Source organism: Callorhinus ursinus, unplaced genomic scaffold, assembly GCF_003265705.2.
Source record: "Callorhinus ursinus isolate GAN/ISIS: 27379988/994484 unplaced genomic scaffold, GSC_fseal_2.0 scaffold10, whole genome shotgun sequence".
NCBI lineage: Eukaryota > Metazoa > Chordata > Mammalia > Carnivora > Otariidae > Callorhinus > Callorhinus ursinus.
In genome coordinates, this window is record NW_027397072.1 from 19,378,716 (window position 1) to 19,405,124 (window position 26,409).

Sequence of the window (26,409 nt, forward strand, 5' to 3'; positions counted from 1 at the left end):
GGATCAAGACTGCCTGCCTCTAACCCCCATTCCCTTTCCACCCTACCACACCTTGAAGCTTCCCCGGCTTGTCACTCGGCATTTCTGGGCTAAAGATAGGTCATGATGGCTGTCTTACATTTCCTGGGGTCATGTGTCTGATATCTCTCAACATAAATCAATGATTCTTGGGTTCTTTCCTCATCTCCAAAAGTACAGTGTGACAGATGGATGGGTGAGTGGATGGACGTAATTCCTCAAGTAAACCCATGAGGGACGTTGGGCCCTTGTTGCGGACTACAGACAGGGCACCACCGGCCACCCCAGAAGCCACTGGAGCTTGGGAATCAGGCAGCCCTGGAGAGTCCTTCCCACCGTGGCATCTCCCACATCTTCTACACCAGTATTGCCAGTGCAGTAATGTTAATGGAGCCAGCCATCCAATGAAGGAGCCAGTTCCGTGCAAAGATGATACATCTTTGAAGTTACTGAGGTCTATGGATCTTATGCCCTTTTAAACGAACACAGTCCTGGAAATCCACCAAACAGCAGCACTTAGAAGTCGTCACTGACGCGGTGTACCTCTGTCACCGAGGGATGAGGAGCCGCCAGGACTGGGCTCCTGGAACTGGCTTCCCTCTGACGTCTGGATAGCCTTCGGCTCCTCGGGAGCTCAAAAGATGTCATGCCTGGCCAGCCATTCTTGTCCTTTGCAAGGTCCCCAGATCGTGGTGCTCAAGGAAGAGTGTGATAACATGGAGCCATGACTCTCTTGAGGAGTATCCATCCCAGCCCACAGCCTCAGGCCCAGCCTCGGGATTAGCTGGAAGAGGCGCTCAAGCACAGCTAGAACATCGGCGCTTCCAGGTTGGCCACGGCGCAGGGTGGTCCCTGGGGTCGGGGAACGTGAGCAGGCGGTTTCTAGGAAGCGTAGATCTGGAACGGGCCGAGGAGAGACACAAGCCTGCCGTCAGCCTGCCTGCAGACTGAACAGGGACCATCACGCCATGGCCCCGGGGCCCCCTGAATATGCTCTGCCAATGCTCTGCCCAATTTCAGTCTCCTTCCCAGTTCACACTGCTCGCAGTTGCTGAAGAACACAAAGTGGTATTTGTTGTGCCCACAGAACATCTGCTGAAGGCAAAACTTGTGTTCATTGCTCTTCACTTCAAAAGACTTGCCGTGTTATAAAAAGAAAGGGACCATCTGTCCCTCTTCTGGACCCCAGCACCTCTTGGAAAAGATTTCTGTGCAAGAAGGCAGTGAGAAGTCAGCGCTGACTTCAGGGAACTATTCTGAGGCCGGAAGAGAAGGGTGCCTCCCCACTGAAGGGAAGTTGAGGTGGCAGATGGAAGCCACTCTGTGGCGGCCACGAGACGGGAGACACTGGTGGGAAGGAAGCAGCTGTGGGGCCGGGGAGACGCTCCATCTGTGCGAAGGCCCAATTGGGAGGATGAGGGATGTGAGGGCAGCCCAAGAGGAAGGACCAGGAGGCATGCAGGGCGGCGGGTGGGGGGGGAGCGGGGCGGGGAGAAGATGTGGAAGATACCATCGCCATTTTCGACATACCTGCTGCACAGAGTCAGATATCATCCGTTTGCAGTCCTCTGCTCAGCCTGTCTGGCCTTTCTTATCCAAAAAGCCCTCTAGGACAGTTCTTTATCTTGGGGGCCACATAGGTGCCATGATTCCCCTCCAGTGGCTAATTGGGGTGTTCTTCCAGAGTGTGTGGGGTGCGATGTGAGGCCTGCTCAGGGTTTGTCTGCCTCTCGGCACCAAGATAGAAACATGAGCCGAGCAGCCAGGAGAATCTGACTGGGCATCCAGGTGGAGCTGAGGTGAGCACGGGTGGGACCTTCAGCGGGGAGGCATCCCCCACCCCCCCGCCTCCCGGCCACACTCTCTCCCAGGCGGGCCGCCCACTGACTGCAGCTCCGCAAAAGGCCCTTCCTTCCACCTCCTCTACACACACCCAGGAAAAAGCTGGGTTTCTACCAGAATCTTAGCAGATGCCAGAGAGCCTTGGTCTGTGAACCTCTAAGCTTGAGGCTTATTTTGTTTCAGATCAAAACCTGCTTCTCTTCTGAGCTTCTGTCCTGGGGTGGAAACGGGGGGAAGATGCTGGAGGTTCTGAAGTGGGGTCCTCTGAGGACACCCCTTGCTCCCATTTCCTGCTTGTCTCTGATGGGAGGGAATGAATTGAGAGCCTTGCCTCTGTCCTAGGGAGGGTTTGCTCGTTTTCATCCACAAGGCTTAAATGTACAGAATTCCCCCCACTTGAGTGCATGCATTTAGATTCTGAGGATGAAGGCAGTTCCTGGAGTAGCATATTCAAGGCTCCCAGAATCCTAAAAGGTCACACTCCTTTTATTCTTGCCTCTTTTCACTTCTGTTCTGTTCTTATTGATTTCTTTGGGCCCATAAGAAAACTCAGTAGGCAAAGCCTGCTACTTCCATTGAAATAAAATATTCTGCAAACCACACACCATAAAGAAATAATTGCAGTCTGTATATATTGCTAATGGACATCTCTCAGCAATTCCCTGTCTCATAAGCTTTAAACACAGACATTAGGATAAATATGCAGAAACCCCCATTTGGGCAAATTACTCTGCATTTCTGAACAGAAGGAAGATTAACCATGTGCTGATATCTTTGGAGGAGCTCAGCAGAGCAGGAAAAATTCACTGGCCCTCTCTGGGAGGAGCTGGGGACTCTGTGAGGCCTGGATGGAGGACAGAGCTGGAGGCCCAGCTGGTATCTTCTCCTCCCCTGGGCCTGAGGCTCCCCTGGAGCACTCGGGGCTTGGCCTTTAGGAAGAGGGGACTGGCCATCCCCCCTGGCCAGATCAGCCTCGTCTGAGCTGGTTGGTCACATGGGTGTCCTGCTTCCAGAGCCTTCCAAGCTCCCAAGGTGTCGGCAGGTGCAGGAACAGAGAGGTTGAAGCATTTTCCCCCTGGCCTCTCATCTGCCTGACAAATGCCCTCAGGGATCATCAGGCTTCCAAAGTAAAGGCCCATGAGGAGCCATGGGGAGACTTCTAGAGGCAGCATCACCATCTGAACTAGGCCCTAGAATCTCCCTTTCTCTGGCCCTCCTCTTCTCAGCCCTCCTCCCCTACCCTGTGCACCCCCATTGAGGGCCCCACACTCCCCACAAAGGCCAACACAGCGGTGAGGGTCTCTATCTTCTGAGGCTCAGCAGCCTGTGCCACCAGAGCCTAAGCCCAGCCTGAGCTTCAAGGGTCTGTGAGGAGAGCCCCTCCCTTTCAGGAATCGGCCCTGACCCCTGGTCACCAGGGTGGGGAAGAGGCCCCCGTCAGCACAGGTTGCTGAGCCTGGGGCTGACAGGGTCTGCCTCCACCGCCTGCTGATTAAACAGGAGGCAGCAGAGGCGGAGGAGGGCTCCGCATGAAGCTCACAAAAGTCCCCTCCAGGTGCTCAGCACAGGCCACCAACTCCCCTTCATGGGCAGAACTCGAGGCTTGGGTTTCCTGGGGCTAGAGCAGCCAGGCAAACAGGGGGAGGGGGGTGGCGGGCCGGCCGGAGGACTGCAGAGTGGCTGCAGGCCTGCCTTGTTGTGCGACGTTGGAGCTGAGCTATGAGCCAGTCAGGAATCGCCGAGGGGGAGAACGGAGCACAGAGGTCTTCTGGTTATTTATTTTGTGTTCGCCTGCCTTTGCCACAGTGGAATTGAATGCAGAGGCGAGCACTCGGCATTTACATTCTGAGGCAGAGGGAAGGCGCCTGGGCTCCTCAGAGCTGGAGTTGCACCCGCCTGGCCTTGCCTGTCGCTGGGAAGTCGGGACAGCACAGGCAGGGAGCCTGGCACCAGGCCCTCCTCGGCCCCCAGACCACCTGTGAGGCCGGGGTTTCTGTAATACCCCAGTTTTCGAGGTAGTACTCTGGGGCGGCAACCTTAGCCAGAAACAGAGGCGCACGGGGGGATCAGAGCCTCTCCTCAGCTCACCCCAGCATGCATGCAGGCTTCACTCACCCGTCTCACCAGCGAGCATCTTGATGGTCTATTTTCATGTCTGTCTCCCCCACTCGACTGTGGATGACTTGAGAACACCCCCGCCACTGGCCAATTTAGCAACTTTCTGTAAAATTTTAAGACACCCTTTTCTCAAGACCCTTGCTTGCCATCTACCAGAAAACTGTCACAATAACAAGAGAAATCTTGATGAGTGTGAGGTGATGGCACCCCCTGGAGTTGTGCGGTGTGCCATTTGAGTAGCTGGAAAGTGACTTACTGAGGGTACTGTATCCCAGACGCTGTATCGAAGCCTGGCACGCACACTGACCATGTAATCCTCATGACAGCTACGGTCCAAACCCCCACTCTACAGATGAGAAACTCGGGCTCAGAAACATGAAGGAATCTTTCCGTGTTTACCCAGCTGGTCAGGGACACAGGGTGGACACTGGGCCGTCTGGCCCCAGGGCCTTGCCCTGTATCACGTATGCCCTGTAATATCCTCAGTTCCTAGTTCTGGGGCTAGCCCTGAGGGTGCCAAGCAAGGCTATGTTTGCTGTAACAGCACAGAAAGGACCTGGCTTCCAGCCCAGTTCAGCCCCACTCCTGCCCCCCCAACACACATACTGACTCTCTACCTGTCCATTTATAAAATGAGGAGCTGGATGCAGAGTGTCAGAGTTCAGGGGCCCTGGGTCTCCCCAGAGGCTGCTGCACGTTGCCATGCAGTCAGACCTGAGCAGGTGCCCTCGCATGGACCCAAGCTGGGCCCATGGCTGGGGAGCCCCACACCCCCCACAGGACTTGGGGCCTGTCAGCTCATCTCCACCAGGGCCTTTCAAGCTCAGCCCACCTGACCGGCCTCAAGGGCCTTCACAAGCCCTCCCTCATCCAGGCCCTCCTTCCCACCTGGTCAGCCTCTGGGTGGTCTCAGTTCTGCCGTCCACCCTCTGCTCAGCCCCGCAGGACTACCTTCTCAGCTCCTCCGGCCTCCGGGCTTGCCCTCTCTCGGGCACTGTCCACCCTGCTGTCAGAGTAGATTTTCTAAAGCAGCGTGTGACCAGGCCCTCCCCTAGTTAACATCCTTCAGTGGTCCTCATTTCTCACGAAGCTCCCTCACCTGTCACTCAAGGCTGCTGACCCCTCCAGCCTCTCCCACCCTTCAGGCCCACAGGCCTGGCCCCTCAGGGCCTCTGCCCAACAACACACTTACTTCAGCTTCTGCTCGTTGCTCACAAGGCCCACCCCTATTCAAACCTGCCTTTGGTCTTGTTCCTCCTCCAGAAAACCTTCCCAGACCCCCCAGACCACATGGAAATCCCAGGCACAAGTGGCGACCTAGGGCTGACATGACTGTTCTCCCCCAAGACTCCCTCTTCTCCCCAGGCAGGGGGATCTTGGGCCAGGGCCTGGGCCAGAGCCCAGCCAGGAGGGGGGCCCAGCAGCAAACAGTCCCCTGACCGGAAGAACAGGTACTGAGTCACACCTCACTTCACCCAAGTTGTGGCTGTGGTCAGCCCCAGCTCCTGGCCTCCTCGTCCCTCAGCCCACACGGGCCTCTGATTCCCAGATTGCTGAGGCAGCTTGTCCTCCTTGAGTAAAGTGAGGCGTGACCTCGTCAGGGTTCCCCAGGGCCATCCCCCTGGCCCCTTGTGGCCGCCACACAGAAACCAGAGAGCCCTCCTGAGGAACTACAGGGAACAGTTATGCATGTGCCCACCAGAGAGTCCCAGGAAAGTGCAACATTCCAACCCAAGAAGAGCTAGTTCTCAGAGCCAGAAAGGGGAGGGGGGCTCAAGTAGCTGTCCTCCCAGCCCCCAGCCCATGGGAATCCAGTTCCTCTCCTGGGGACAGGAAGCAGTTGGTGATGGATAGGTTCTCCAGGGAGCCTCTGCCCCAGTCAGTAAGGAGAGAAGCCCAAGCTCTGAATGTTCCCTTCATTCAGGAGACCCTCCTGTGTAGACTCCAACTACATCTCAGCCCCCAAACAGGCAGCACCTGCACACACGTGCACAGCCTCCCTCTGCCTTCATCACAGGGCTGGCTCCCCAGCCTGCTAAGCTCTGCTTGGGGCTTGGCTTGGAGCCCTCCTAGCACCGGGGCAGAGGATAGAAATGGGAGCATGTAATCCCCCTCCCAGGATGAGGCCACTGACCTGGAAGGACCTGGCCTTACCCATCTGGGAGGAGAAATCCCCCCACTGACCGTTCTCCTCAGAAGGAACTCCAAAAAAATATGAGCAACCCCCAGGTGCACCAGGGAGAAGGGAAGAGAGATGATGAGTCATGAGGCCTGAGGCTCTGAATAGACATTCGCTGGGAGCTTTGGGACCTAGTGCAACCAAATGCGTGACTGACCAGACCTCGTGAGCCAGCTAAATCACGCCTGCCCTTGAGAAGGAGGAGACAGACAGGTCACCCAACTTCCTCCAAAACCAGTGCCCCACAGGGCAGGGCTTTTGATACTTTTTGTTCATCCCCCAGTGCCTGGCACATGGTAGGTGCTCAGTAAATACTGGCTGAATGTATGAGTGAATAAATGAATGAATGAAGGACTATAGCTGTAAGCGCTCAATTCTGCCCATGGTACTGAAGTATAAACCCCACAATGTTGTGGACACAGAGCAGGGAGGGTGGGAGTCCAAGGAGACGGACAACTTGAGCAATGACAGAGGCGGCTCCAGTGTTAGGGCATTTTTAGGCAAAAGCCATCCTGAAGACAGGATGTCTGTCTTCTTTCAGTCATCAGCTTCTATGATTTTGTAGAACTTCATTCAAACGTTCAGCCCTTTGGCACAGTCTCTCTTGTCCAGACACTTTTGCAGGGTTTAACCTTATTATCTATCTTATTGTTCCCCACTGACCACAGGTAACTCACTTTTTGATGGATCCTAGTGCTTTGCAGGACCACATCATGCTCCTGGGCAATGAGCAGGGTTCCCATTTCCCCTGAGGAGTTGTTGTGATGTCAGGAGCCTTGGCCACATAAGCCCTTGCCCATTGGAGGCTCTGGCAATTTCTAGGGTTGCCCAGGATAGTACAACTGCTAGTCTGTGGCCATTGAGCTCACCAGCCCCCACTTTAAGTCCGAGCCCCTCCCAGTGTGTTCATCCTGCCTTCCTTCCCTTCCTGGAAGGCCTGAGGTCCCCCTCACCACCTCAAGACCAGAGCCCAGACCCCAGGCTGGCTCCAGACCCTGGGCTTTGCGGTGGCTCCTTCCACCCAGCCTGGGGCCCATCCCAGGGATCTCATCCAGCTGGCCACACCAGCCAGCCCTCCAGCTTGCCTTCTGAGCCAGTTCTACCCAGGCCCAACCACGGGCATCCCCTTGCTTTATCTACATCATGACCCTTTATGACGTTCCTTGGACCCTGGGCGTCACCTTCCCAAGTGACCTGTAACTCTTCCTAGGCCGCTGGGCCTGCCCTGCCCTGAGGAAGGCTGCTAGGACAAGCAGGAAGCCGCGAAATATGGTGGTTTAAAACTATAAAAGCAGGGTTTGAGATTAAGCAGAGCTTGATTCAAACCTTGCTTCTGCCATTCTTTGGCCAGGGACAAGTTACTCTCCCTGAGCCTCCTTTTCCTCATCTGTAAAATGGGGACCATCTGTCCTACGGTTATCGTGGGGATAAAGGAGATAATGTAATCAGTGGGTATCAGAGGACGAGGTAGGGTGCATGCATCCTGGGGGGTGCTTTACAAAGTGCCGGGGCTTCCTCCTCCTCCCGCCACCCACTCTCCGCAGCAGAGCAAGTCGGGGGAGGGGCCCCTGGGCGTCTATGACAGGTATGGGGTCAGAAAGACGGCTGAGGGCTGGCGGATGTAATTAAAGCGCCCCTTGGCCAAGCAACCTGGCAGCTGGTAGGCAACGCAGAAAGGCGCCGGTTTCTTCAGCCCATTGGGTTTTCATGCTGGGTTCCTACTCCTCGCGGGCCTTAAAGCCCAGCGCGAGCCCCAGCCCTGGCGGGTGGCTCCGGCTGCAGCGGACTTGCCCGCGCGGCCAGGCGCTCTGGGCCCTGGAGAAGGGAGGCCCCGCCCCCGTCACTGGGATATCCCGCCCCCAGTGACGTGTAGGGCCCGCCCCCCGCGCCGCAGCACGTGCCGCGGGGAGGGGAGGGACCACCGGGGTTCCCGGGCGCAGGGTGGCGGTGGCGCGTCTGCAACGCCTATTTGCATATTGCGCAGGTTGGATATTTATAACTTCTCTACAGCCAGTTCCAAGTTATTGATGTCTTAAAGTGACTTTAATCTGAGCCTTCTTTTCTTCAAATGGGCTTTTGATTTCCGGAGTGATATTATACATGGCTGTAAGCTATTGACTGAGCGATCGCCCTTGTGTTCTCAATGTGCTGATGTTGAAAATCTGCGATATAAATAAACTTCCTCTGGTAGAATCATTATAAAGCACAAGCAGCAGAAATTTATGGAAAGAACAGATTAAATGCTTAGGCTTAAATTCTTCAGTGTGCTGCTTGCCCTAAACTGCTGTGTCTGGAGTTTGGGCTGCTGATTCAGGTGGAAAAAATCAAACGGACACATCGCTTGTCGGTGCATTTTTACAATGATCTATTGTGTTGCGAAAAGAGAACGCTCAAAAGCTGCCATTGATAATCCTGGCTAAAACTTGGAGCATAAATTATTAAGACATGTAGTTTCTTTTCGTAGTGGTTGGGGACTGGGGTGTGCAGCACCGTAAAGAAATATAACATCAATATGTGCTTATGCATTGTAATGTGGGACATTTTTATGCCCTTAATAAAACATTCTGCCTACAACTATGTTTATGAAAGCAACAGATAGGAAGATCCATAATGCCACTTAATAGAGTTAATCACCTCCCATCGGAATGGTTTAAAAGGCTTTTTATTGCATGTTGAAAAGCTCTGACCATAATTAATACTCCACACACTGTCAGGTGCCAGTCAGAGGGCTGGAAGCAGCAAAGGGAACTTTCTAGCACACTGGGGCTGGGAGGGTGCTCAGAACTCGGTCCAGATGTCTGAGTGCCAAGTTTTTAAATCAGGAATCTAGCCTTTGTGTCAAACATTGAGCTCTGCCTGGGGCTTTAGGTTCTAAATGTTAAGGTCTGGGCTCTAAATGTAAAGTCTGAGTTTGTTCTGGGCTCTCAAATCTAGACCCTGGGTTACCAACTCTGGGTCCTCAGGTCCTGAGCGAGTTGGTCCCACGGTATATTTATACCCACAGCCAGGAGAGGGGTAGGGCTGTTTCCTAACTTGCTGTCAGCTTGGTGGATCCCACTGACCACTGAAATTTATCCCATATACCTTCCGTTCACCTCTGACCTTTCCAGCCAGTTTTCAACTAAGAGGAGGGAAGTCTCAGAACGCCCATGGCCGGCCGCCCCAGAGTCAGCATGTGGGTACTGACATGGAACAGACCCAGACTCCGTGGCCAGACCCATAGCCAACCAGCCATGGAGGCTCCAGGGCCAATCACTCCCCTTTCCTCCAAAGGAGAAGCCTTTATAACCTTTATCTCCTTTGTCCCTTATCACGTAGCCGCTGAGTGACTGGAGCCACAGGGAATCTCCCAAACAGCCCGGAAAAGCTGAGGAGATGAAGGGTCAGCCTGAAATAATTTAAGAATAAAATCACCCTCTAGAAGCTCAATTCAAGCCAGCAAGAGTGAAACAGGCGGCAGGGAGATCGTGCTTTCCAGGGGCTGGGCCTCTGTCACATGCCTGGGCGGCAACTCTGGGGACACTGGTATCTGAGCCAGAGCCAGCTGGTACTCTGGCGGAGATGTTTCTGAGCAGGAAAGCTCTTTTTCCTCATGGAAAGTTGGGTCAACATAAACTAAGAATGACCCCTGAGGGCACTGAGTGGAGGGCAGGTGGCCAGTGAAGCCGTATATCCCAGTACAACATGGTGGACTTCTCTCTCCACTAGACTGGATTCCGGGGCTCGTTAGGGCTTGGAGGGTGGGTTGTCACCAGGAGCTCAGAGACTTTTGTGCCTGATGGAGAGGTTGCTGTAACAGGTCTTTGTTGAGACAGAGTCATCCCCCAACCGACCCCCGGCACCCACCTGGAGACACTTGGTTTCCTTCACGACCTGAAAGGATTGATACCCTCTGCCATCTCCCTACCACCGGCAGCCCCCAAAGGGAGAGCTGTGCTCAGGGGAATTGGCCTTTCGACGAGGGAGGCACTTCCCCACATGGGCTGTGCACAGGGGGACACTGTCTACGGCTGCCCTCCCAGAGGTGAGCTCCCTCATGGGGACGGGCCACGCCTCCTGCACCCCACATTGTACATGAAGTGACAGGGGCAACAGGGGGAGATAGTGCCACATGCGTGTTGTGGAGGAAATGCTCGTTCATCCGGTCAGCCAGCAAAAATGCAGTGAGCACCGACTGACCGTGCCTAACTAACTCTCTGCCCTCACGGAGCTCACACTCTGGCTCCCTAAAGCCTCCCAAATGGTATTGCCTCCATCTCCTGGATGCAGAAACTAGGGAAATAAGGACTCGAGTGTGACTTTGCAGGGCTGTCCACAGCAGGCTGAGCTAGGACCCCGAATGCCGGGGCTCCAGTTCTCAGAGGGCTCTCAGTCCTCTCCCAGGCGCCCTTGAGGAACTCCCTCCGCCCACTGGGGGCATGTGCTGCAGCCCAGGAGAACACCCCCGGGGAGCGTTGAGCCTGCGGCAGGGAAGCAGTGAGGTTCCAGTGCCTCTTGGTCCTTCTCAGGGAACAGAGCCAGGGGCCAGCTGGTTGCAGGACTGGCTCATGCTTGAGGCAAGAAGGCAAGGGTTTCCCGAAGTTACGGAGTCCGTGGCTGATCCACGGGTCCTGGGAAAAAAAAACGTTGCAAACTCGTGCTGGGGCCACGGTGAGCATTTTGGGGGGAGCGTGGGTGTTCGTGCCAATCTCTGATCTTGACTAGGCAAGTTTTCTTCTGAGGTCCTGTGTCTCCCACTGGGTTGATGTAAATGAGCCATAGGATGTGGTCAGGCCAACAGCACCCAGGGGACAGGCTATCTGAGTGGGATTGAGTGTCCAGCCACATGCCGGCCTACCCAGACGGCCCAGAACAAAAGGCAGCCCGGCTAGGCCCGTGGGGGTCAGAGCTGTCCTCCAGCAGCTACCAGGTCCCCTGCCAGTTGCCCGGCCCCCATTCTCTTTGCCCCCAGGCCTGATGGTCTTGAAGCACCCACTGGGCAGCTGCTTCTGGTCCCTTCCTGGCCTGTGGGCTCCAGTGAGTCCTGAGGCCTGAGTGCATAGGCGAGGGGGTTTTGGTGCACAGAGCTGGGCTCGGTGAGCAGCTCCCTGGAGGACTTTTGGGCTGAGTTTGCTAATAGAGATGTCTGCTCTGGGAGGTCGTGATATCACCTGTCATTAACCCTGGCACCCAGCCCACGGCTCTCACCAAGAAATCGTAGGCAGCTGCTTGCAGGCGGGTGAGTGATTTGCAAGGACCACAAGACTATTTGCATAAACATATGTATGGAGTGTGTATTTATTTGCATTCATTTGCATAAATTGCTGGCTCTTTGAGCTGTTGTTCCTTAATTTTATTTTATTTTTTTTCAGTAAATTTATTTGAGCTCTGAGCACAGATCTGGACACTTTAGGAAATGAGAACAAAAAGGCAAAAAAACAATAACAGCTCTGGGGCATGAGACCAGAGATTCTCAAATTTTGCTGCACATCAACATTTTCTAGGAAGCTTTTAGAAATCCTGGTGCCCAGATTGTCCCCCATACTACTGGACACAAATCTGGGGGTGGAGCCCAGGTGTAAGTATTTTTCTGAATACTTGGGTCGAATACAAAGGTTGAGACCTGACGCCTTAGACAGGGCTGGGCCCACGTCAGATCAAAGCGGCCTGAGCCCCCAGCTGGAGACACTGGGCACATCACCTCATCCCCTCGTATGTCCCGGACACTCAACAACTTCAGCACAGTGAGGTGTGGGATGTGCCGGGGCCGCACCAGCGCACCACAGGCTCTCAGTGAAAGGTCGCCGTGCCCTTGTCCCTCGCCCTCCCCGTCCGTGCCCTCCCGTGCCCGCTAGAGCGTCTAGAGCGTCTGGACACCGGACTGCTCTCCTGGCCCAGCGCCCGGGGCGCCCTGGACGGCCCCTCAAGCTTCAGTCAGTCCCTAGGAGATTTCAGTGCTTCAGGTGGGGCCCGGGGTCCGTTCTTTCCCCTTCCAGATGACTTCCAGATGCCTGGGAAGTGAGTGCTTGGGAGGGGGAGGCCCTGCGTCCTGAGCAAGCCTGCCTGTCCTCACCTCCTCCTTCCCTTCCTCGCCCCAGGCTGGGAGAGAGCCACGCCCTGGGGCCTGCAGGCTTTGGACGGGTGTTGTCTGGGCAAAGAAAATGCTGGAGGCCTGGAAGTGCCCCACGTCCTTCCGTGTGGTTGTTCCCCTGTTTCTGCCACGCTGCAGCTTCTCGCTCTTCCTGCTTGATGCCATCTCTCCACCCGGCCACCTGTCCCACCTGGTCCCTGCTTCTGGGCCTTTGCATCTGCCATCGCCCTGGGGGCGGCCCTTTCTCCATGGCCGTTGGCTCAAACCCTTCCCACTCAAGACCCAGCTCAGTGCGCCCTATTCTGCGACACCTTCTCCAGTCCAGCGACTATTCACTCATCCCCCCCCCCCCCACCCACTCACATCTCTAGCTGAAACCTGTTCAGGGCCAGACACTATGCCAAGTACTGAGGTACAGAGACCAGCCAGACCCAGGTTCTGCGTTTGAGAGCTCTTCCGAGCAATGATCAAAGTCTATTATGTTCCCCTCCCTGGGCGCCTGTCAGGGGAGCCCTGGGTCCTGCTGCCATGCAAATGTACCACATTAACAGGTGCTGCCCAGGGTAGATGATACAGGCCTTGCTAACAGGAGATAGGCCCAGCTGTCCCGTGGCCTGCAGAGGGGAGCAAGGAGGGAAGTGTTGGTTTCAGAACCTTCTGGGGGCAGATGGGAGCGGAGAAGAGCAGCTTCTGATGGCAGTCAGGGTGGCCCAGCCCACTGCTGTCCTGGATCCACCTTTGCTGGAACACATGGGGTCATTCCTGGGCCCTCAGGGAGCCCTACGGTTTGCAGTGCAGAACTTTCCTAGCCCTAGGTGAGCCGTGCTGGGGAAAGCCTTCTCCCCACCTGCCCCAGGCCCTGGTCGCAGCCCCCTGGGGCCAGGGCTGTAGCTACCCACCCTCTCAGTCCACTGAGACCCTCACCTCCACTGACCAGAGGTAATACCCACCCCATGTGGGAGCCCCAGTGTGGGCCACCGCGGGAGAGCTCTAGAAGCTCCAGGGAGCCTGGAGATGGCTTCTGTTCCTAAAAGGAGCCGTGGCACCAGAGGGACACCATTATTTATCAGCAAGACAGAGCTGGGCAGGAGGGCCCCGCCCACAGGGGGCAGGGACAGCTCCCAGGTCAGGTCCAGCATTGCCCACCCCTGGACCTGGAGCTGGAGCTGGAGGCTGGAGCTAGAGCCAAGGGCTGGAGCCAAGGACTGCAGACCCGCTGCCCCAGGACAGGTTCCCTGGGCCCCAGAGGCTGCAGGAGGCCCTGGGACTTTGGGGGCTGAACAGCGGCATCTCTATCACAGCAGAACTCTCAGTCAAACTGGAGACACGATTCCCAGGCAAGGATCACAGACCATAGGCGGGAGGGATTAGCAGGGAAGAGGCCTGAGCTGGCAGACAGGAGACGGGAAGGAGGGATGTCAGAAGAGGCCACCTGTTGACCCTTCCAGGGACCTCCCAGGACCAAGCCTAGGGTGCCTCCTCTACAAGCTGGTGGGTGCCAAGGACCCTGCCAGCCAGTATGACAGGGAGACCAGCTGTGGACCAAGGGCTGGCTCCTCCCTGGTGGCCATGGTTTCTCCACAGGTGTGACACCTGGCCTGGCTCTAAGGCAGACCTGACCCTCCGACTCTGTGCCGGGGCCTGAAGTTGACACCTGGTTGCCTGGACGACAAACGGCACTTTCTTCTTTTTCGCTAATTTTCCTAAAATGATCATGATGATTGCTTGCATGATCATTCAAGACCATTAGCAGTATGAAAAAGTGAAATAATCCCAGGCTTTCTCCTCCCCTGAAATGAGAGGAGGTGAGGTGTTGCCCCAGACCTGACCCTGGCCAGGCCTGTCAGGAGGGGTGGACCCAGATGGAGACTCAGGGGCAACACCCCTTCCCAGACACCCCAGAAGACACAAGTGGGGTCCCCATCCCCTACAAACACACACACAGAGGCGCACACACTCCTCCCCTGCATCCTTACCCCAGGGCCTCTCTGGCCACAAATTCTCTTCTCCTGTGATGTGATTCAAAGTGTTCGGAGTTGCCGCTAGCCCTTGGCATCTGGGCTTTCCGTTTCATTTCTCTCTTCACCCGGGTAACTGAACTGATCATGCTCCCAGCTCTGGTTCACTAATTCTTGCAAATCCTTTAAAACTATTGATTTATTTGCTGGGACTGTGCTCTCAGGATTCTTGGGCAACACTGGCTTTTGCTAAAGCAGGTCGGGGAGGGCCGTGTTTCCCTCACTTCTTGTATCTCTCTCCTGCCTGCCCCCTGTCTTCTCCTCCCCCAGGACCTCCGCCATCCCTTCTCTGTGCCCTCCTGTCCCTTACTGGGGCAGGTGGCTGACTTTACCAAAGCCCTGGCTGGCTGGACCTTTAGGGCTTAAGTCTTCAGGATGCTTGCAACAAAGCAAGGTTCTATGGAACATTGCACATGAGAATTGAGGCTTTGAGGTTGTGTCTGGTTGTTGGGATTTTTACACTTTGAGATATCATCTCCTCCTCTGGGTCCTTGTTGCTCTTCTGTTTCCCTCGGTCCGGGGTGATGGGTGAAGAAGTTCTGGGGTCCCTCACTTGGCCTCTTCCCCAGCCAGCCCCTTTGCAGCCCACACAGTCTCACCCAGCCTTCGCAGGAACCCAGGTGGAAGGCAGGTCAGCCAGGGCCTCTGGATGGAAAGAGGGTGTGGTGGTCGTTATGGCCAGTGAGGGTGAAGAGCCCAGCCCCTCTGGGGATCCAGGGCAGTGAGGGAGGGAAGCAGGGCTCCCTATGGGCCTCCTCTGCCCCCCACTGCCCACTGGCCAGGAAAGGAGAGTAGCAAGAACTCTCCCTGGATGAAAAAAGCAGAGGTGCGTGATGACGAATGTTCAGGCTCAGCACCTAGAGCCCCATCCTCTCCACCTGGGAGGCTGGGCTGGGTTGCAGGTAATGGTGGCGACAGCCCCCCAGCTACCTTCGCTGAGCTCTGTCTTCCGGGGCAAAGACGTCTAGAGTTTATACCTATCTGGGGGCACATTCAGTACTGCTCCACTCAACACACATCTTTATTCAATTATCTGGCAGGGGCCAGCTACAGATTCTCGTATGTATTTGGAAATCTGACGTCTTGCCCCTAAAATAGTGAGTGGTAAAATAGAAAGTTATAAAATGGTAACAGCCAAGGATAGACCGCAGGCTGGTGACTGCTCATCGTAGAAAGGCCTCTGTACTCACAGCCTACGACGCAAAGCGTGGGGACCCATCAGTGTGAGGGGCACATGCATGATGCTGAAGGGACGAGAGGTAGCAACCAGCACCTGGTTTCTGAATGCCATGGCCCAGGCCCAACAGGGTGGTCGGCTGCCCTGGGGGGCTGAAGACAGGGATGGCGCTCAGAAAATCTTTCCCTCGGCCCCAACCCTGCATAGACTCTCAAAGACCTGGGGTTCTGCTTCCCCGTCAGAGCTCAGGGCCCCTTCCACTGTTTTCCAGGCCAAAGGCCAGGCCTCATCCTCACTGCCCACCCCCTCACCCCGAACAGCAGTAGCCCCTTGGGGCAGGGTCCGGCTTTCTCCAGACATCGGCCCTCCATGCATCCCACCCCTCTATACCCCAGGCGACCTGGGTGACTTTTCTCAATTTTCCTCCCAGGCCCACACTCTACAGTTCCTAACACAAGCCAGTCACAGGGACCTTTGCGGGCACTCCAGCCTCAGTGCCACACACCTGCCCGCCCACCCCCACCCCAGCCCTACTCAACTGCCCACTGCTCATGCAGTCAGGGTGCTGATGTGCAACTTGGGCCTTTGCCCAGGCCGACTGCTAACAAAAGTGTCCTCCTGTCCACCGTTAACAAGTCCCACTCACTTCCCAAGACCCAGCCAAGTCCCCGATCCCCACGTGCCTTCCCTCCTCCACTTGCCTCCTCTGCTCCCCCAGTGGCCCCGGGCAGGCTCTGCTATAGGGATGTTTATCAGCCTGCATATGACACAGTGTAACCCATGCATCCCGTGTCGGTGCCACTCAGGGTCACGCAACACCAACCACAGACTACAGCTCTGAGAGTTCAAGAGAACAAGAATTTATTTGAGGCTGGGGATTGGGGCAGCACAGGCAGATCGATCTCAGGGTCAGTACCCACTGGCACCATCCCCCCGTGCCCCACCCCCCCGCCTCCGGGGTTGCTCAAGCACCACTGAGCCACTGGCTCAGCCAGTTCACCACAAGCACTGTGGTCCTCGCTGGCTGGCTCTGCGTTCCACCTAGGACGGCCTCGGACCAGCTGAGCCCAGGTCTCGTGGCTATGTGTCAGCTGCCAGGAAACTGCTCCCGCCAGACTCACTCCACAGGGCCCAGTTCCCTGCCCATCTCAGAGTTCTCCCCAATAGAAGGGGGTTCCAGTGCTAAGCAACCCAACTGACCTTTGTCCGCTGCAGCATCTACCTCCCCCATCAGACTGTGAGCCCCTTGAAGATGGAAACTGATTTCATATTCATAGTCCAGGTCCTGACACATAGTAGGTCCTCAGTAAATGTGTATAGACGATGAACTAGTAAATTAAGAAGAATACCCCTTGTTATGTGCATTTGGCTCTCCACCCATGACACCCCTGCACTTCCTGGTCACCCCACCCCAACCCTCCCTCCCCAGGCCCCTCAGCTCTCCCTCCATAGAAGGCCATCAGCACCACCACTGACCACCACCACTGTGTCCCCACTGAGCTGCACTTTCCCCTGGGACTATTGCCCCCTCCCTTGCAGCTCCCACCCCGACCCCAGCTCGGGGCCCAGTGCCCTGTACCTGGTAAATTCGGAGGAGGGGCATCAGACTGGGTTGGAATAGCTGAAAGGAAGTGTCTGATGGTGTGGAAAGGCCAGGGGTGGGGGCAGAGTGTGGGGGGTGTGGGGGTAAGGCCACTGATGGTGGATTCTGAGCAGACTTTTTGAACGTAAGAGACAAACCTGACTCTCTCACCCTATCTCATAAAATTCACCAATGGCCCCAGTCTCCTGTGGGTTAAAGACCACAGTGGGTTTGTTTCTTTCACAATCTAATATGGGCCTGCCTCTTACACCACACACACACACACACACACACACACACACACACACACGCTCATACACAACCACATGTTCGCACACACCATATGGTCATGCCCACATGCTTACATACACTACACACTCCAACACACACACACACACACACACACACACACACACACACATGCATATGGTTCACACCTGGCCCCTCCAGCCCACCTTGTGAGCTGCTACACATCTTTCCAGTGTTTTCTTCACCGTCCCCCCCACCCAAACCTCCCTGTGCTCCACCAAGCCATCCAGCAGTCCCTCCTCTGAGCCTCCTCTACCCAGTGCTTGCCCCACAAAACTCCCTCACTTGGCACCACAGTCATTGGTGGTGGTCAAACTGTAAACCATATGTTAAACCATAAACTCCTCGGGTCTGCAAACAGACCCCCCACCCACCCCCATGCCCAGCCCACGTGTTTAATAAGGAAACAAGTGGGTCAAGACAGACACAAGGCGTCTGAAGCTCCCAGAGTCTGCCTCCGAAAGGGGATGTCCATGCCTCAGCCTTACTCAACTGTGGACTTAGCACCCCCAACCTCTCTAGAGCCCTCCCCACTCTCTACCCTGACCCCTGGGTGCTTAGAGCTCTCCAAGGTGCTGAACTTAGTTCTCTCACGTGGCCCAACTATCTGTCCTGGCCTCTGGACTCTGTAGTCCCTCTAGCCGAGAACCACCGCCCACCTTCCACAAATCTACCCTCCAGTGGAAAAGAAGCAGTGTCTCTAAATATGCCAGAGGTAGAACACAGTTTCGCAGAGGCACAGGGGGAGGAGCGAGCTCCCCATCCCCACCCCAGACAACAGATTCAACTCTCTCCCTTATTTAACTTAGTATAACATCCTCAGACAACAGATTCAACTCTCTCCCTTATTTAACTTAGTATAACATCCTCAAGGCCCCTCCCTGGGGCCACCCACAAGTCTCATCCACCCCTGGTCCTGAGGACCAAGGCCCCTCAGGACACCCACCTCCCTGGTGTCAAGTTCTAGGCCTTGGAGTGGCCTCCTGCCTCACAGAGGGATTGTCTGGCCACCTTCCCTCCAAACCCCCGACCTCCTAGCTGCTCCCAACCCATCTGCTATGGCCTCCCTGGCACTTGCAGACCCCACCTTCAGGCTTCTGGTCCCCACAGAGCTCTTCAGTGTCCTGAGTTGACTTGCTAGGATGCTTAATTCACTGCATATCCGCCCGTCCTGGCTCTGGCACGTCAGCCTGGAGTCCCAGTTCCTGCAAGCTGTCTGCACACTGCCAACTCTCCTAAGCCCCAGACTTGCCACCAGGTCTCCTAGCCCTGACCCCCATGACATTTTCATCCTCTCTTGTTCAGAATGTGCCCATCACCCCTCAGCCTTCATCCTCAAAACAGGGGAAGGAGCCGGGTGGAGGCGACTTTTCTGGGGGCAGAAAGGACTAACAGCTCCCAGTGTCCACCTAGCCAGGGCCCTTCCCTCCGACCGCAGCTTCAGGCTTTGCCCACTGGCCTTCCCTGCCCAGCCAGCGGTTGCCCCCCCCCTCTGCAGTATGAGGATTTTTTAAAAATTCTAAGGAGAAAATTTTTCATGACTTTTCTATCCCCTTGGAGCGCCTGAGAATGTTCCCACTGGAAGATAAACCTCAGTTCTGCCCTGCAAATGCATATCATGCACCCCCTAGTGTATAGCCCTGGGGCAGGAACTGAAGGGACAGAAAGGCCCTTCAGTGCCAAATTCCACTGCCTGAGAAATAGGTCTTATCACCCAGCATTGGACAACTTGGGAAAGGCAGGCCGATGAGAGGTGGTGACTGTCCTTAGGGCTCTTTCCCTTTCAGATAAACGGTAGGAATTAACCTTTGGACAACAGGACAACCAGGAGGTCTCCTCACTAAAACTCTAAGTCAGGCAAGAAGTCTGAGTCTTCCACGCTTCCCTTCTCTAGAAGGACACGTTTCCTGGATGGGCCCACCTGTGTGAGGCTGTCGGTAGAGGACTGCCCCTCCAACTCAGGGTGGGCATGCAGTCCGCAGGTGGTTTTATCCTGTCTTACCTAGAGGCTAGGGCCCAGCTGGTACTCCAGGTCGATTCTAAGCTGTTCTTTGGGAAAGGGGATGTATCTATCTGATCGGTCAGGGGAAGGGGAGGAAGAAGGGCAGCATTCAGCTTGGGAGCCTGTCCCTGACTGTCTGTGGCCTGACTGAGCAGCAACAACAGGAAGCTCTGTTTGTGGAAGGTCACCATTTGTCCCCGCAGTGTCTGCACACGCCGGTCTCCTCCACTCCTGGACAAATTATCCTCTGGGTATGCCTGGCACAGTCGTTGCTGGGCTTTCTCAGTATATTTCACAACTGCTCTGAGTTTATAATTTTTTCAAGTCCTTTATCAAATATGTGTCATAAATACCATTGGAATCAGGAGCATTTATCACCTAGCTGGGTTCGTTCTTGAGCTCTGAAGAAAAAATTATTCGGCTGTACAACCTTTCTCGGGGCTCTGATTTAATGGACTTCTCTGCTGCAAAGCCACTGAAATGCGTTGCCTTTTAATATTTGACATCTCTTCCTCTTTATTACCACCTCAGACAGGCCCTTCTAGTCCAGCTGGAATGAGCCCATTAGTCTCTGACAAATAACTTGTGTCGTTTGGTGAAAAATATGCAGAAGCTCAGCTGCGATGTCATCTCCAGGGTTGGTTCTGTTTGTGGCCTCCCTCTTCTCTAAACAAAGCATCCAGGTCCAGGCCGACCCTCCCGAGGGTCCACTTTTTCTCAGAGGTCGCTTGCTGCTGGGTCCACAGAGCGAGGTTACCCGCCACTTATAACGGGGTTTGAGCTGGCATATTTAAGAGGTGTCTGTCACTGAGTGTCAAGAATTGGCCTCACAGCAGCACTGTTCACAGTAGCCCAAAGGTGGAAGCAACCCAAGTGTCCATTCACAAATGAATAGGTAAACAAACTGTGGTGCATCCATGTAACAGAATTGCATTCAGCTTTAAGAAGGAAGGAATTTCTGACACGTGCTCCAACATGGATGAACCTTGAGGATGTTATACTAAGTTAAATAAGCTTGTCAGGAGAAGACAAATACTACATGATTCCATGTGTACGAGGTACCTAGAGTGGTCAGATTCATAGAGACAGAAAGTAGAAGGGTCACTGCCAAGAGCTGGGGAGAAGGGAATGGGAAGCTATTGTTTAATGGGTACAGAGTTTCAGTTTTGCAAGATGAAGTATTCTAGGGATACTTACTAGAATACTCTGTAAATGTGCTTAACACTACTGAACTGTCCACTTAAAAATAGTTGTGATGGTAAATTTTACTGCAATTAAATTAAAGAAAAAGAATTAGCTTCAAACGCTACCCATAAAGGAGACCCTGACGGAAGGGAAGTTTCATGAGCCCTTGAGCCTTATCATTTATTCATGCTTTCTGTATCAGTTACCTCTTGCTGCATAACAAACAACTCTAAGATTTAGTGGCTTAAGACAACCACCTCTGATTTAGCTTGTGATTCTGGTCTGCACTTTTGGCTGGACTCAGCTGATCTAGGTCAAGCTCAGCCGATATTGGTGGGGGCTGGCTGAGGTGCATGGCTCATCTTTGCTCCATGTGGCCTCTTATCCTCCAAAAGACTCACTCAGGTTTGTTCATAGGGTGGTAGGGGCAGGGGTCCCAAGAGAGTGAGCAAAAGCAAGCAAATTTTCTTGAGGCTGTGGCTCACACTCACACGATGTCCTTCCAACCACATTCCATGGTCAAAGCAAGTCACAAGGGCAGTGAAGATTCAGAGGGTGGGGAAATGAACTGCACCCCTTGATGGGAGGGGAGACAAAGAATTTTTGTCATCTACCACACCAGCTGTATATATGCCAGGCCCTGTGCTAGATGTTGAAGATAAAAATATAAATAAATCACAGTCAAGTGCAGGAGACATACACGTAAATAAGTAATTACAACGCACAGTGTGCTCTAAAGAAATAAGCAGGGGATGCTGTGGGAGCAGGGAGGAGGGTGAAGAGCCAGGGGATGTGGGAGGAGGAAGGGGAGGAGGCAGAGGCTTGGGACACAGTAACACCTTAACTGGTACTGCGGGACAAAATGGTAATTAGCCAGAAGGAAGGAAGAGAGATTGGAGCAGAGGGCAGGGAGAAGGGACATGCCTGGGGCGCAGGGAGGCTTCAGGGGGGAGTGGGGGAGTCTTGCTTCCCCTGCTCATCGTCCTTGATGGGTTTATTTAAGCAGGGAGGGGTTGCTGGGTTGCTGGATGGCTTAGGGCCAGAAACAGCCAGACATCCTCAGAGCCTGCTGCCCCTGACTCGGGAGAAAGAGGGTGGTGGCTCAGACAGAACCCAGGTGTTCCTGAGGCCAGGAGAAAATGGACAGCAGAGATTTCTAGGCGGTAAAAGAGGCGGGCTTGGTGTGGGGAGGAGAGGATTCAAGGGGGAGATTCGGTGACCTGGACCTGTGCTTTCAGCCCAGCAGTCTGGCAGCAGAGGGTTCCCCACTGAGGGGCAAGGCCAAGGGCAAAGTGCAGCCGCTGTGTGGCCAGGCAAGGGCGAGGGGTCCTGCAGACACAGGTGGGGCATCCCACCCAAAACCCGGGAGGCTAGAAAACAGCTCCCTGATGTCAGCCAGCAAGGAAGGACCCTGAGGTCCAGACTTGCCCCTCCTCCACAAGCCTGAAGCAGCCAGATTCCACAGGGTGCTGGGGTGCTACTGGGGTCTACCCCAAAGGCCCAGCCCCTGCCAGCCCCCTCCCCGACGCCCGCAAACTGCCCCAACTGGGCACAGCCCAGCTGGTTGGAAAGCTTTCCCAGGACCCCACGTTCCCCGAGCCCCTCACACATTAAGTGGTTGTCCTTGGCCGAGGCAGGGGCCTAGGCAGGAGGGCAGCTTGTACCTGGAGCCGGTGCTGGCTTCCTCCTGTGGATCCAGGGTCATGCTGTCCCGAAACCCAGGCTCTCTCCGGCTGGGCGCTCAGCCGGCAGCAATGAGCACATACCGCCTGATCAATACTTGGAATGCGCTTGGGGCCCTGCTGTGAAAAGGAATCCCCTGGTGAGCACTTTCATAAATTGAAAATTTTTTTCCGAAACTGAGTAATCCTGCCCAGCTATTAAATCCAGATTTCCGCAAAGTGAGAGTAGAAAGCGCTTGCATTTAGATGGTGACCTGGACCTCCAAGCGGCCCCTGGATCCGGCCAGAATTCCCAAGACAGCAGGCGGCGCTGCGGGGCTGGGGCTGCAAATGGAATCTTTGCTGGGACCTTGGTTGGAAGTCCGAGCTTTCAAAACCAGAGTGCTTTGGGCCCAGGAGGAGTGGTAGTTTGCAACCGCTGTGTTCTCCTGGCCCCCTGGGCCTGGTTAATTCAGCGAGCCTGCGGGGCTGCATCCGTCCCTCACTGCAGCCTGACAGCGGGGAGGCAACGGAGCAGGTGCCTCTCGGTCCTTGAAGGCACTGAGCACCTAAAGCTGGGCAGCTTGCCCAGGGTCACAGAGCCAATGAGTGGCAAAGCTGCAACGAGAGCCAGGATCCCGGTCGTTGGAATTCCAGCCCAGAACTCTTTCACCCCCACGTGACTTCACTCAAAAAGCTGACATCACCACCTGGCTCCTGTTTGGGGGAACGAATTCAGTTGGTGGCTCTTCTTGGAGCTGCTGTGTGAGCGTAGCAAGCAGTTGAGCCTCAACCCAGCCCGACCCTGCGGGCTCCCCCACGGCATCGTACCCCCCCCACCCCCGAGCCACGCGCTCAGGCTCCAGGTCCTACCGCCTCGCCTCCCGCCCAGGCCCCAGACATGGCCTCCTGCACTTCCCCCCTGACACATCCGACTGGCCCGAACCCCAACCCCAAACTGAACTCACCACCCCCTCCCTTCCCGGCATCCCTCCAGAAGCCTGGAAGTGGTCCTTGCACCTGCCGGCCTCCGCCTTCCCTCCAGCACCGAGGGCCACAACTTCCCAGCCTAAATACTTGTCTTCCTCTGTCCTCCATCCCCATTGTCGCTCGGGCCTTTGTCCCTTCTCACTTAGATCATGGAGCCGTCACCGCCATCGACAACGACATCATGCCTGCCACCCACTGAAGCCCACAGCTAACAGTTTACCATGGGCTAGCTCATTTAACTTCAACGAAGGAGAAACCGAGGCTGCTGGGACACTTTCCCAATGTCACGCAGCTGATAGAAGGCAGAGTTCAGGTTCTCCCCCAGGCCTGGCTCTGAGGCCCAGTGCTCCCCCACCTCCCTCCTGGCCTCCAGCCTCCAGCCTCCACCGTTCCTCCCCGGCCTGCCTCTAACGGGGCTGCTAGGGAGATTTGTCCTGGCAACCAGATCCAAGCCTGTCACTCCCCTGAACAGAATCCCGTGGTTCCCTGGTGCCCAGAAGACTGAGCTGGAGCCCGCTTGCAAGGCTTTTCAGGTCTGAACCCACCTGCTGCCCCATCTCGTTGCTTTGTTCCCTATCTGCCCCACAGGCGCCCTCCACACCCTCCACCTAGTGCTTCAGGCCCTGCTGGTCTCCCTCGTCCTTCTGGAGGCCCCAGCCAGTGCCCCACACACACCCCTGCAGGTGCCCTGCCACGACTCCAGCTCAGCCTTATGTGGAGTTGGTGGTGTGGTCAATGATTCAGCTCTGCCCACACAACTCAGACCCCCTTTCTCCCTGTCTGCCTTGGTCTTCAGCAGAACCAGAGCCCGGTATGCCCTCGCAAAGATGGACCTGCCTGGCCTCAAAGCCCACAAGCCCCTGCCCGTCCCTGAGCCTGAGCTCAGGGATTTTCACCAGGCTTTGGGAATAGAGCAGGAGCCTCCAGCTTCATTTTGCAGATGTAGAGACAGAGTCTGAGAGCACAAGGGCTTGTCCGAGGACATACGGGTGTCAGAGGCAGAGCTGGGCTCAGGAGGGAATCCTGACAGGCAGCCAATGTCGGCCCATGTGGACAGAGACGACAGGTCTGGCTGAAGCAGGGCATGCTGGAGGGTGATTCCAGAACACCAGCCCAGGTGCAGCATAGACCTGAGGGCTCAGGGTGATGGTGGGGGGCTTGGAAGCAGGGCTCAGTTCTGCAGGCCCCCCTCCCATTCACCTGCTAAAGAACGTAACCCTGCCTAACAATAGTCTAGGTCATTCTGGCCAAGAATCTGGGCCTCTGATGTCCAGCAACCAGCAAGTAGGGAGTCCACTGGGGACAGGCAGACAAGGCAAAGCTAGTGGGAGCATTGGTCATCAGAAGGCCCTAACTTTCGCAAATGAGAGTTTCTGTCAGCGAACCAGGGTAGCTGTCAGGCTCTCTTCCTTCCCCATTCTGAGCCCTGAGGTGGGTCTAGGAGACAACCCAGGTTTGGAGCCCACGGGCATGGGACACTCTCTGTGCCGGCCCCAGGTGGCCAAGACACCGGGCAAAGGTAGGTGTGCGTCAGGGTTGGAAAACCCCAGAGGCCACTTGGGGGGCACCTCTCCCATGGCAAAGCCCCAGCTGAGGGCGGGAGTCCGGAGAGAATACCCAAGGAAATGGGAGGAGGTGCGCCCAGCCCCCCACTTCCTGGCAGCCCTCCCTGACAGTCCCGGAAGTGTGCAATGGAAGTGCTCTGCAGGCCCCCGTTGCACCCCCTCCTCCCTTGGGGCCCCTCTCTAAGAAGCTCACCCTGTGCCACGGCTTGAGTGTCTAACATAAGGGACGCTGTTTTTGCAGGTTTTGTGGTTTTTATTCCTTTGAACCATATCCAGCCCATCTTACATCACAATGCCATGCTTTACTTGGTATCCAATACATCAGCCCTCATTGGCACTTGGAGAACTCGCTCTGTAGTTATACGACAGTTTTTAGTTGTCTGTGATAATGTATTCTCTATGTTTCCAATTGTCAGTATGGGAGTCTTTTCCCCCAGCCTCTCAATTTCTGGGTTTGAGATATATATATATATATATATTTTTTTTTTTTGTATTGTATTGTTTTGGTTTGGGGATTTTTTGTTTGTTTCTTTGGTTTTTTGTTTTTTTGTTTTTTGTGGGGTTTTTTTTGTTGTTGTTGTTGTTGTTTTTTTGCTTTTGAAAGTTGTTATTCCTTTGGTTCTGCAGCCCCTCCCAGTTGCTGCTTGTTTACGCATTGTTTGTGACTTCTTTTGACTGTCAGTGTTGAGCCAGTCTTGCCAAGAAACAGTATCAAGTATTTTCCTATTTCTCTACTTCTTGAAAAGAAAAAATTTTAATTAAAAAAAAAAAACTCTTAATGGGAACCTGGCCCTGTCTGTCTTCTCTGTTCTGCAGAAATGTTGAAGGAATTGAACCAGCAGCGCAGAGCGAAAGCGTTTACAGACCTGAAAATTGTTGTTGAAGGCAGAGAGTTTGAAGTCCACCAAAATGTTCTAGCTTCCTGCAGCTTGTATTTCAAGGACCTGATTCAAAGGTTTGCCTTCCTTCCAGCTGTGGTCGGGTCTGTTCCTTTGTAGGACGCTTTTGTGTCGCTTTTCTCCTCCCCTCTCTTGCAGGTTCCTGAAGCGTGACTCCCTGTCACAGAGCCAGTAGCCATCTCTCCTCCCCCCCCCACCCCCGAGTACCCTTTCACACACAGCCTCAGAGCAGCCACGGCCCCCAGCCCGCCCCCATGCAGCTTTGCTGGTCACCAAGGGCCTCTGCCAGCCGTAGACAACACCCCTGCCCTGCCCCGACGATCCCGAGTTCTCAGTGGCTCACAAGCCCTCCGTGAGATTAGGAGGGCTGTGGACTCCACTTTGAGGGACCCCTGCACACTGTCCCCACTGGTTCAGCACAGGGTCCCAGGCACCGTCATCACTGCTGTCGATAGTGACCTTAATGCCAGGAAAGCACATCGACCAGACTGTCCCCCAGCTGAGGAGCACAAGGTGCCCACGGTGCCGCTTTTCCACAGCTGGAGTCGGGGAGAAGAGACTTGTAGCCAAATCCTCATTCACGCTGCACGCCTTGATACTTGTGCACTGAGCCTAAGCCGGCGTTGTCTGAGCACAGACCAGGTGTGTCCTAAACACGGTCTCTCTCAGCCTTTGCTCCTCCCCCCCCCTCCGCCCTCCGCCCCGGCTATTTCTACCTGAATGAGTTTTAATGGTGCATGAGCATCTTTTTTTTTTCCATTATGTTGATTTTTTTTAATTTGTCTGCTTCGTAC

The 26,409-nt window shown here is 55.0% G+C and overlaps 1 protein-coding gene across 6 annotated transcripts in view; it reads left to right on the forward strand.

The window, feature by feature from the left end:
• KLHL29 (kelch like family member 29) overlaps positions 1-26,409 on the forward strand; it is a 301,122-nt gene that overhangs the window by 251,840 nt on the left and 22,873 nt on the right. For all 6 annotated transcript variants that reach the window (XR_012379640.1, XM_073897039.1, XM_073897038.1 and 3 more), the window contains one exon: positions 25,533-25,671. Coding sequence is in view for 5 of the 6 variants with exons in the window: in XM_073897039.1 (XP_073753140.1) it covers positions 25,533-25,671 (139 nt within the window). In the remaining variant the exon portion in view is untranslated. The remainder of the gene's footprint in view (positions 1-25,532; positions 25,672-26,409) is intronic.